The sequence below is a fragment of the Gastrolobium bilobum genome, unplaced genomic scaffold (assembly GCF_033153095.1).
Source record: "Gastrolobium bilobum isolate Gb01-03AN ecotype WA unplaced genomic scaffold, APGP_CSIRO_Gbil_v1 utg829, whole genome shotgun sequence".
NCBI classification, from domain to species: Eukaryota; Viridiplantae; Streptophyta; class Magnoliopsida; order Fabales; family Fabaceae; genus Gastrolobium; species Gastrolobium bilobum.
In genome coordinates this window covers 293,490-306,164 of record NW_026899533.1, presented here as the reverse complement: position 1 = coordinate 306,164, position 12,675 = coordinate 293,490, and the positions used below count along the sequence as shown (strand labels likewise).

Sequence of the window (12,675 nt, the reverse complement as noted above, 5' to 3'; positions counted from 1 at the left end):
TTTTTCTCACTTAAAATAATATAACTTTATGTCCTTTAAAATGACAACACTAAACCCATTCATTTATTTTTAAAGAGTAGTTATCATTATATTTATTTTTGGATTTAGATTTTAAATTGATTTATTATTGGTTTACAAAAGGGTATTTAAGATCCTTGTTGTACAAGTTAAATATTTTGTTATTTAATAATTATAATTGAGAACGAAAAGTTTCTCTTTTATTAAATCCCAATTTTTTGTTTAATTGTTTTTTCTTTCCACTTTCGACATCACAACGATTAAAATCGAGAGTATTATATTAACTATGTAGCACCGCTACGACACGCGACACGTGACACGACACGACACTCCGACACGTCAATCCTAAAAAATTATGCATTTCGACACGTTGGGACACGTTTTAATATTAAATAATATTTTTAATTTATATAGTGTATATTTTATTTAAAATTTAATAATTTAACAAAAAAATGAAACTAAATTAATAATACTCATCAACACGTTATAAAGATGGAAGCTTTAATAATAAAAAAAAAGAACTGGGATGAGAGAGAGATATAATATCAGATAGAGAGATCAAATCATATTAGAGAGAGATCATAGACAAGGAGATACAACAAGAGCGTGATAGGAATTGACAACAATGATGCTGAGTTGATCTCTTATCTACTTAAGGGGAAAAAAACAAAAAAATAAAATTGATATGATCAGGTGGAAGCTTTATTAATATATTTTAATATTTTAAAAAAAATAATTTTTTAAAAAAAAAATTTTAAAAAAATTTACGAAAATATCATTTGACCGTGTCGGACACGGTCAAATTCGCGTGTCGGAATGGTCAACATGTCGAAAAAAGTTGACCGCGTGTCCGACACCGTGTCGAAGCGTGTCGTCGTGTCGGAGCGTGTCGGACACGACTCTCCCTGTTTTTACAAGTGTCTGTGCTTCCTTGTATATTAACATAAAATAGTCGTAGGTATATACACTACAAAAAAATATGCATATAGTGGGGGTCATATGTACAAATAGTGGGGGCCTTAAACCTCCACATACTACATTTGTAGCATTCAACCAACACGCTGGTATGACGTTCGCCACAACATATGTTGTAGCATTTTTTATGTAGCCGCTGGCATGACCTCCAGTATTTGTTGAAGAAATTTGTGGGGGTTATTGACCCCCAAAATATGTTGCATGTTCTGACATTTATAAACCTCTACAAAATGTTGCATGTTCTGGCATTTATAAACCTCTACAATATGCTTCATTTTCTGACGTTTTCTAATCCCCACAAGTTTCATTTTTTGGCATTTTTTGAACCCCCCCTCCCCCCAAAAAAAAACACTATCTGTGTGCTATTTCGGTTGTAGTTCCCCCATAATTTTATAGTTGTTGGCATGCATTGAATCTGGTTAATAATTTAAACTTTGCCCCCTCGTGTTTATAACCATCTAAAAGATGATTCCATATGTCTCTAATGCATGCATAGATACATGTAAATGAAACACGTATGTCAACAAACGTGACAGAGAGTTTAAAAAAACTAGAAAACTAATTAGTTAGTTAAGAAAGCTAGGACAATTGAATATTTGTTGGTCACAATTGCCATATAGTAAACAGGTATTTTGTAATTGTACACATTCGAACAGACATAACGTTTGTCATCTCAAAAAAACTAGAACGCATAAAGGTCATTACCATGTAAACAATAGTAGGAAAGTTACAATTATCCTAAACCAAAATACACAATACATCTATCTTAAAGCTCCACAATCCACAATATATAGTGTCAACTCATGCGTGGTGTTGGGCCAGCTTCACTTCCTTCATTCTGTCAAAGAACAATTTACTGTACTCTTTTAGAATGCTACAGCGAATAAAGCACTTAACTCAAGAACTTGTATTATATAGAGTTCAATATTAATTAATAACCATATAAATCATTACCATTGGAGTAGAAGCCATGCCCAACAATGCATCCAACTCTAGAGGAATTCTTCCTTCTTTCATTTGTATATAAGCAAGCATTATAGTCTGTAATGTCTTGACAGTTTCCTCTAAAGCTGTTAACTTGGTCTTCAAGGTAATAACTTCTTCTTTCAATTTAGAACTTTCAGCTGAATTCATGCTTGAGAAAGTGGAGCCAATAGGATTAAATCGTCCAGTGGTGAGTCCAAAGGCAATACTAGGAAGGCCACCTAGGCCTAAACCACGTACGCGACCAGAGTGCTCTGGTCCTAAAACTTTTGCAACCGCATCATTTGTTGAAATTTCAATAGAATTAGTGCTCTGACTTAATTCTTCATGAATCTGCTCCTGTACATGTTCAATATTTGTGAGTCTAACATAAAAATGAACTATTTTGGAGACACCTGAGACACTATTTTGGAAATGCTACTGTCTATAATAGTGCCTTATTATATGAAAACAAGTAATAGTTATTATTGCAAATTTTATGCACCACACCACAAATATATATAGATAGACTCACTAGCAATACTACTTAACAATGATGATGCAGATCCAAAATAGTGATACAGACATTAATGTAACTCACCATTATAGCCTTTGTTTCCTCATTGGCATATGATCCGTCTTTTCTCTTATGAGTAGCAATATATAGTTCCCCTCGGCTTACAGGTCGTCCAATTTCTTCTTCCTAGAATATATATGACTCACATAAGTCTAAATGTAAAATGTATAAGACCTAATAAGGGAGAACACAATTAATTTACCATCTCATGTCGTCTCCGAGACAAAAGTTTGGACCCCCCAGTATGTGGAATTGTTTGTTTTTTTCTGATTTCAGCATTCTTTTGACATAACTCCTACGAAATGAACAAGGAATTAACAAAAAAAATAATAATAAATTACAACATATTTGGTTTCATAAATGAAGAGAACAATAGAGTGAAATTTTTATCTTTTTTGCAGGCCACTATGTTTCACAACTTATTGTTGAAACAAAGACCAAGTTCAATCTCAAGGGGATAACTGTGAGTACAGAAGGGCAATTTTGAATAATTAAAATATAAGAAACCATTTAGTTTATTCGAAAAGTATAACTGGTTCGTGTGTTGATAATTGCAGATGGAGAATCCACTTCTGGAATTCAATACTGATTTCAACTCCAAAGCTGAGTTCCTTTGGTCCCACAGACTCATAGCAGATGAAACTTACAAAGTCTTTGCTAGAGCATGCAACTATTCCACAATATTTAGGACACAAATTCTAAATAAGAATCTTACTGGAGTTTGTGCAAAAGTAAACAAAAAATTTAGGAAGAACTATTTACCTTTTTTTTAAGAACAATAAATTTCTGATTTTACTATTAAAAAAAATTCTTTTGAGAAAATTTGAATAAGTACATTTTTATCACAGAATAACTATTTTTAGGAAGAACAATCGAAACCTTTTTTTTAAGAACATAAAGACAAATGCATTTACCTTTAATAAATTAAATTACAAGCAACCAATATTTAATAAATTTACCTTATAACTTGGTGTCAAATGATAGTCAACAAATGACGACCATTGGTCTTGAGGAACACTAGTAGGGACATCATCAATTAATTGGTCTCTGGAAAATTTTGAGTCATAAGTTGAATGCCATAATTTTGACTTGCCATTTCTATACCTTCTCGCCATGGTAAGTAGACAATAACGCTTAGCAATTTCTTCTGAAGTCTGAAAAAGAAATAGATTCTTCACAAAAATAATAATCAGTCCATACTCGAGTAGAAGTGCCTAACCCAAAAATCCAAAAGTTAAAATGATGAAATTAAAAATTTGGTGCATGCATATACCTTCAGAGTGTTAAAGCAAGTTGTCTTGTATGATTTATGTACTTTATCCCATCTTTCATAGCTAATAGGAACATTTTTGCAATCATTCACAATACGCCCACATGCTCCAGAAAGCAGTACTACTGCTTCTCCATAAGCTTGCATTTGTCTATCAAATTGCACTATTATACGTTGACCATCACTCATCTCAAACACACCTGATACTGTCAATTGAATTCTCTTTTCATTTCCTTCTTCATCTATTAAAAGACATATAAGTTAGCTCATATGATAATATAATAATCAAAAATTTCCTAAGCAAAAATTATTGAACTTCAACCAGACTGGCCATTAAACTATCAGCATAATAATGTCTAGGATATTTTTAGAAACTACACAACAGGTCAGGTATGATACTAGTAAATACTACCAACTTCTTCATTTACGGCTTTCGATTTATCCATTTAAATCCAAAAATGAAAATTAAAAAAAAAAGTTACAAATTTATGAATTAATTTGATGATAATTTACATAATCGAAGAACTAAATTAATGTAAAAAAAATAAAAGACCAGAACGATAATACTTTACATTATTATTATTATTTAAAAACTAAATAGCTAACATTTTTTTTTTAAATGACCAAAGTGATGACTGAAAGGAAAAACCTGAAAAGCTAATATACTGATAACTCAAGCAACTGACCAATAAGGCGGGTACTGTAGTTAGTTAAAGATTAAGTTATGAAAAAATATTTTTCATTTTATTAAATTAAAAAAGACGAAGGGCAGGGTTATTATTTGAGTTGGGTTGGTTCCTTATAAGTTAGAAAATAAAAAATAGAAACAAAGAAAGCTATAAAAGCTATAGAATTTTAAGGGGTGTCAAGGTGAAGCCAGAATTTTTAGGCTTTTTCAAGTAATTTCTTCACTTCAAAATCTAAGGCTAAAAAAAAAAGGCATCATCTAAGAAACCTTTAATAAACTTAATTTTTTCTAGAACATATAGTTTGGTTATAAAAAATTTGTTGTTTCAAGTATGAATTGAGTTATATAGCTAATGTCCTCTCCTAGTCTCCTAAACTTGCTTTGATCTTTGGATTTTGTTCAATAGTACTGTGATGGGAATGTAAATAACAAGAAAAAGTTGAAGCAAACTTTACAGAATCTAAAAGAAAGGCTACATAGAATATTTAAGACTCACAGTAGCAGGTTCCAGTAAGCATCCAAAGAGGTTGAATAGATCTCTGCAAAACAAAATAGTATCAAAATATTGGACATGGCAAGACCTTAATGCAGATATAACAAAATCAGAAAGAAAAAGAAAAAAGAAAAGAGAAGCCATGTAATGAGGAAGATAGGTTAATGCAGATATAACAAAATCAGATGTTATATTACTGTCACGCGGATCCTTAGCCCACAAATTGATATTTCTTTCTTTTGACAAGTTGATTATTTTATTAATTGTCACTACTCTAGAGAAGCCGAAAAACTATGGGTTATTGGTGGCACTAATGTATAATATTTTTCTTTTCCCAATCAATAAGAACATCAACATTGAAAAAAAAAGGTTTGAACAATCTCAGATTGAATTCATAGCAGTCCACTTACTCAGACTGAAACCTAAAAAAGCTTTGATAAAAAGAATAGAAAAAGAAAAAGAAAGAAAGAAAACAGCCCTTAGAAAGTTTCAAAAAAAAAAAAACTCAATTCACCCGATTATCCATGTCAACAAGAAAGCAACAGAGAGACCATCAGTAGATTTTTCTCTCTCGGTAGTTTGTGATTATTTGAGGAATTTCAGTAACAATTTTTTTCAAAAGAACTATATCTGTCAAATATTTTAAAGATCAACAACACAAAACTTTCCTCTAAAAACTAGTTAAAAAGTTAAAAATATCACATAATAACAAGCTAGAGAAAAAAAGGACAATGACTGATTGAGATCACATAAAGCAATAATATTAAGGGTGGAAAGTCAAAATAAATACAAAGCACAATAAAAAGACAGAACCTTAGCTGGATCCACCATTACCTGAATTTTACTATCTCCCTTTCTCCACTTTTTTTCCTTTTCCATCTCATTGAACCTTTTCACACTTTATCTCTCTCACTAAAAAAAAAAAAAACACAACACACACAAATCTTGTTCCTCAAAATCATATTTCCCATTCTCTCTCAACCCTCACTCACTTCAACTTTCAGAGAGAAAGCAAAGCACATAACAAGGAACACAATGTGCAGCTTCTCTACCATTACCAAGCACATAACAAGCAAAGCAAAATCACGCAAAATGAAGCTGTTACAAGCTATTTGCAACCCGAACACATCAAATTCAAACTCATCATAATCCAAAACACCATTTATTAAAAGCAGAGCCACTAAATAAGCATTGGCAACGACAACAATGCTAGCAAGAAATGATTTCAACGGCAGTTTATCAAACTCCAAAGGTATCTTATACTACAATTTCTCCAGTAACAAACATCACAATAAAATCGCCAAAATAATTAACAAAATAAAAATAAATAAACGAGACAAACACAAAGTTGAAGATCTAGAACACAAAAGTTCGTCCATTGGCCAAGTTCTCAAGAGATTTCCAGTTCAAATCGCAAAAGTTTAAACTCGAATTCCATTTCTAGCATTTTCTTTTTTTTTTGAATAATACCATTTCTAGCATTTTCTAACCATCCAAATATGGCACCGACTCTATCATTATGCTATAAATTAGAAAATAAATTAACTAAAAAAATAGCAATTAATTTACAAAAAAAAAATAGCAATTAAACCAAGTAACCATAACTAACTAGTGATTACAGAATACGATAGTGTAGGCTAACACAAATCTTGAACAACAATGAAAAGAAGCATATCCAAAATACAATCCTCTTCTCTCTTTCATGCATGTATCAAATCGGAGAAACTTTACCAATGTGGAACAAAACTTTACAACAATCTATGTAAAGTATATATATATATATATATATATGTGTGTGTGTGTGTGTTCAGGTTGCTGAAAACTTTACCAATGAGCAGAAGACCAAGGTGGAAATGACAACACCAATGGAAGAGAAGCCACCGAAGATTGTGGCGCAAGAAGGATAGAAGAGAGAAGAGGAAAAAAGAACATACCTCTGAGAAAGTACAGAAAATAGAAGATACAATCATCAGAACCTTCAACCACAGTGTAAAGTAGCTGATAGGGTTTGCTATTTAGCTCGCCTTCGAAAAAGTTGAGTCCCCAAAAGCCTTAGCTTATTTTTTTTGAAGAAGTAAAATCATTTAAAGTAATTTAGGATATTTTTGAATAAAATCCTAAAAAAAGTTTTATATTTGTGCAGGTCCAAGAACGCTAGAAAATAAAAATAAAAATTACAAAATTTTTGACATTTGTAACTGCCACCGAAAGGATATAAGACGCTAAAATTATTTTAACATTGTGGCGTTCAAAAAAGATGCTAAAATTTACATCATTTACTGGAGGTCAAAATTGAACTCCACTAAATGACCCCCAAAAATTGCTTATTTTTTTGTAGTGATATTTATGGGTCCATCTGGTGTTCAATCATTGAATATAAGGTTTTGTTCAGTCATTGCATTATGACTTTAAATTTCGGAGAATACTTTGATATAATATTAAATTTTTATTTTTTTCACTTTCTACGTCAGCAGACAAGTTTATGAAGAGAGCGAAAAAAGTACAACTTTAACATTATAACTATGTATTCCCAGAGTATATAGTTATAATACGGTGACTAGATAAAACCTTATATCCAGGGACTGGACACCAAATATTGGATGACGTAGGAGAGAGAAAAAAATAACTTTAATATTATAACTATGTACACCCGTAGTGCATAGTTAAATTTCTGAATAGGAAGAAAAAAATACAACTTTAATATTATAACTATGTACTACCCGTAGTACATACTTATAATTTTTTGACCTGACCAAACCTTAGATCCAGTCAAATGACAAATCATTCTCAATATTTTTCTACAGTCGCTTTACGTGCAGCAGTAACAAATTTTCTATATATATAGGTTAAAACATTTAATGTCGGAAATCATAACCATACAAAAAGTGTATGGTTATGATTCCCCACATTTAATGCTTTCATTCTTTGTATGGTTGTGATTCCCCGCATTTAATACTTTGAAGTATATATATGGCAAGTATTTGATTGCTGCACGTACAATAGTTGCAGAAATGTAAACCTCATATATATATATATATATATATATATATATATGGGGATGGCAAGTATCGATTATATGGATCCAACGGTTATATTTATTTTCATCATGGTTATGATTCCCCATATTTAATATTTTCACCTTTGTATGGTCATATATGTAAACCTATATATATATATATATATATATATATATATATATATATATATATGGGGAAGGATATTGTAACAACCAATCAGTGTTACTACCAATCAATTTCACCGTTAGATCGATTATATGGATCCAACGGTTATATTTATTTTCATCTTTGTATGGTTATGATTCCCCATATTTAATACTTTATATTTATTTTCACCTTTGTATGGTCATGATTTCCTATATTTAATGCTTTCACATTAAATATAGGAAATCATGACCATACAAAGGTGGAAATAAATATAACTGTTGGATTAACATAATCGATCTAACGGTGAAATTGATTGGTAGTAACACTAATTGGTTGTTAAAATATCTTACCCTTATATATATATATATATATATATATATATATATATATATATATATATATATGGTTAAACATTTTTACAGCCACTTTAGATAAGGTTGTCTACAGTTATCCCTTTTTAACTAAGTCTGACCACTAAGACATAAAAATTGCATTTTCTCTCTCTGCCACGTCAGCCAACAATGTCTGAGGGGATAAAAAAAGAACAGTTTTATTGTTATAGCTATGTCTTACTGGTCAGACTTAATTAAAAAAGGGATAGATGTAGATAATGTTATCTAAAGTGGCTGTGGAAATACTTTTTTCATATATGTATAGACTTTAATGTTTCTACAGTGAATGTAAATAAGTTATCTACATTCACTCTCAAAATAACGTTCTTTTAAGTTGAAAGATTAAAAAATTATAACGAGAAAGACTATTTAACCCTGAAATAAATTATAATTACAAAAATAGCTTAATGTTTGTCCCAAAATGATATTATTTTGTGCTCAATGTAGATAATTTATCTATATTGACTACAAAAATATGAAGATATATATATATATGTGTGTGTGTGTGTATAAATACATTTTTTGGTCCTCAGCAAATTTCACGATGCCCACTTTAGTCCCTAACAAATAAAAAGGCTATTCGTGGTCTTTAAGAAATTAAAAATGGACCCATTTAGTTGAAATCGTGGTCCCTCACAAATTCAAAAAAGACCCACATTAGTCCCTCAAAATGACTAAAATGGGTTCACTTTGAATTTCTTAGGGACCACGAATAGCCTTTTTATTTGCTAGGGACTAAAACGGGCATCATGAAATTTGCTAAGCATCGAAAAGGGTATTTACTCTATATATATATATATATATATATATATATATATATATAGAGCAAGATCTTCTTACACCGGTGTAAGAACAATAAATCTTACACCAAATCTTAACCGTTGATTCTCGTACATCTAACGGTTGAAATTTATTGGGTCTCACTCACTAATTATTTATTAATTCCCAATAATCTCAACCGTTAGATGCACTAAAATTAACGGTTAAGACTTAGTGTAACACTTATTATTCTTATACTGATGTAAATTAATCCTATATATATAGACCTCTGGGGAGGGATTTTTAGGTGGGATAATAAGAGGATTAGGTTTTTTAAGTTATTTTATTATATACTGACCTCAAATGTTTGGAGAGAATAGAAGAGGATGAATTGTAACAAAATGTGTGGCAGCGAAGGGTATTTGGTTCATGAATGGTGGGGACGGGAAAGGAGGGGAAATCTGTGGATTGAATGTAACACTACCTCAAATTTTTTATTTTTGGATACAACAGTACCTCAAAATTGATGCAATAATTAAGAACCTTTTGATTGAGAAGGATGTCTTGATTCTCGTCCATGGTCAAATAAAATTATTTTTGTTACATATGTACGCAAATTTCTCTTTCAAAATTGAATTGCTTATATGTTGAATGGCTCATAAAAATACATAGACACCTCTAAGAACTAGTTTGGTAAATATAGTGTCTTCCATTGAATCTTCTAATATATTATTTTCAAACTAGAGCTTATTACTTTTGCCATGCAAATTGACAATGATGTAATAAATTAAATAATAAAAGAATAAATTTTCTACTTCATCCTTTAAAATTTATTGTGTAACTAAATTAGTCTTTTAAAATATTTTATAGTCAAATTAATGTTTTAAAATATTAGTGTTTTATCTTATTAGTACATATAAATTGTCAACAAATTAGTTCCTCAAAGATTAAAATATTACCATATTCATCTTTATGAAAGACTAAATTGGTGATAAGAAACAAATTTTGTGACAGTTTATATTTTTAATAGTGACTAAATTTTTTGATGGATTATGTGAAAATACCTAGTTTTTTGAATGGCTAATTGGATAAGAAAATTCTTTAAAGGATTAATATAGTAAGAACTTAATATTAAAGGATAAATTACTTTGAAGATAGATGCAAATTAAGATATCAATTTACAAACAGAAATTGGGAAGGGTATTAGGCTAGCTTTTTCGTGAATTTTGATTCACGATATGCATTTAAATTATTGATAACAAAATATGTAATATTAGTCAATGCTAATGGTTAAGATTAATCTCAATAAAGATCGACGAATATTCTTCATTTATTTTTTAAGATCTGTTTGTACACTAGGTCTAATTTTTGGTTTCTCAAGGTATCCTCCAGCCGACAGCTGAAGACTGATCCTTTTGAGGCGGGAGATCAAATCTCTCCCAATAAAGACTTCTCCATACACACGGCCAGGAATCGAACCCCTATCAGCATGTTTAAGAAACCCAACTATCTACTAACTGTGCTGGGCTTTGTTGGTAGTAGGTTTAATTTTTGCTTTTAGTGTCTACTTGTATTGAATAAGTTTTTTTTTATTATTATTATTTGGTTTCAAACCCTACACTGTAAGTAAGATGTAGAATTTTTAATTCGTTAAATGAGTTAAAGCACACAGGCCACACTAAAAGCCTGTTTAGTTCTTTTTTTTTTTTTAAAGCTAGACGTTGCTAAAGCTAAAAGAAGAGAGCTTGAAAACAACTTAAAAACTATTTGATAACTATATAAAAATTGTAGTTTAAAAATTACTTAAAAACACATATTTTAAGAAAATTATCTTTCTCTATCGTTATAATTCTTCATTTTAAAAAAAATACACAATTCAAGAAAAGTATATAAGAGTTTAAAAAAAAACTCCTCTTAGGAGCTTTTAGCTTTCAGCTTTTTTTTATTATAAAAAAAAATTCATTATAAAAGCTTTTCCCAAAATCTATTTGGCCTATCTTATGTTTATAAGTAGCTTCTAGCTTAAAAAGAGAGGATCCAAATACGAACAAAACCATATATATATATATATATATATATATATATATATAGAGAGAGAGAGAGAGAGAAATATTTCCAAATTGCTTGAGATATATTTATCTCCGGCTAGCCCAAAACTACGTCATTTTGTTTATTTATTTCCTTATATTTATTGATTCACCTTTGAATGGTTATGATTTCCTCTTTCTTTATCACCATTGATTCATCTTTATATGGTTATGATTTAATAGCCGGAGATAAAGTTATCTCAAGCAACTTGAGAAATGATAAGCATATATATATATATATATATATATATATATAATGTTATATTTATAAATTTTTTGTTTACAAACTACACTATGTACTACCGAAAGTACACTAGGTTACACTATGGGTGTGCATGACAACCTTCCCGAAATCAATTCTTTTTTAATTTTTGTTCCCGAGAACAGAAATGGATAGGAAACTCGTTTGGTAAAATCGGTTTATTTATTTTTTTCAAGATGAACCAGTTTAATTTTTGTGCTGGAGAATAAAAAAAAGAATCAAAAAATTTCTGTTTTTTTGTTCCTGTGCACAAAATGAGAAACACTTATCTCTCTCAATTACTCTCCACCTTTACCATCATCACCACCACCACCATCATCCCGACACGACTGTCGCCACCATCGTCGCCGCCGCCATCGTACCACTAGTGCCGTCGTCACCACCCCTCACCACCATGATGTCGCCGCCACCATTACCACCACCTCCACCCATCACTACCACCATGCCACCGTCATCACCACCACAACTACCGCCGTTGTCACCACCCCTCACCACCATGATGTCACCGCCACCATTACCATCACCTCCACCCATCACTACCACCATGCCACCGTCATCACCACCACAACTATCATCGCTGCCACCGTCACCACCACCATCATCGCAACCACTGCCGTCACCGCCACCATCGCCTTCACACGCCAGTGCCACCACCCTCCTCGCCATCACTACCACCACCATGATGCCACCACTACCATCACCACCACTGTCATCGACCACCACTACCATTGCCGCAACCACTACCGTCTCCACCACCGTCGTCGTTGTCGCCGCCGCCAACCATCACCACCATCGTCACAGCCATTACCGCCACCATCGCCACTATTACACCAACACCACCACTACCATCACCAAGCCACCACCACCACCACCACTGTCAACTACCACCATCGCTGCAGCCACTGCCACCACCACCATCGTGATGCCTTCACAACCACCACCACCACCATGTCACTGCTACCATTGTTGCCGCCACCAACCACCATACCCACCACCATTGTCGCTGTCATTGTCGTCACCTCCTCCA

General features: G+C 31.9%; 1 protein-coding gene across 1 annotated transcript; it reads right to left on the bottom strand.

Moving 5' to 3' along the window:
• Positions 1-1,789: 1,789 nt before the first annotated feature.
• On the bottom strand, positions 1,790-12,465 carry LOC133291064 (uncharacterized). The gene is made up of 6 exons (XM_061489246.1): positions 12,375-12,465; positions 3,807-4,045; positions 3,493-3,687; positions 2,558-2,659; positions 1,948-2,316; positions 1,790-1,831 (listed from the first exon to the last, which is right to left on the bottom strand). Exons 1-6 carry the CDS (start codon positions 12,463-12,465, stop codon positions 1,790-1,792), a joined length of 1,038 nt encoding a protein of 345 aa, XP_061345230.1.
• Positions 12,466-12,675: the final 210 nt, after the last annotated feature.

Bases quoted from the DNA above. Each gene is read 5' to 3' on its own strand.
- LOC133291064 (XM_061489246.1), bottom strand. From the start codon at position 12,465: ATGGTGGCGGTAATGGCTGTGACGATGGTGGTGATGGTTGGCGGCGGC. The intron at 4,046-12,374 runs GTAGTGGTGGTC...GTCTTTTAATAG, and splicing joins CGGTAGTGGTTGCGGCAATG to ATGAAGAAGGAAATGAAAAG. The intron at 3,688-3,806 runs GTATATGCATGC...TTTCTTTTTCAG, and splicing joins CTTGCTTTAACACTCTGAAG to ACTTCAGAAGAAATTGCTAA.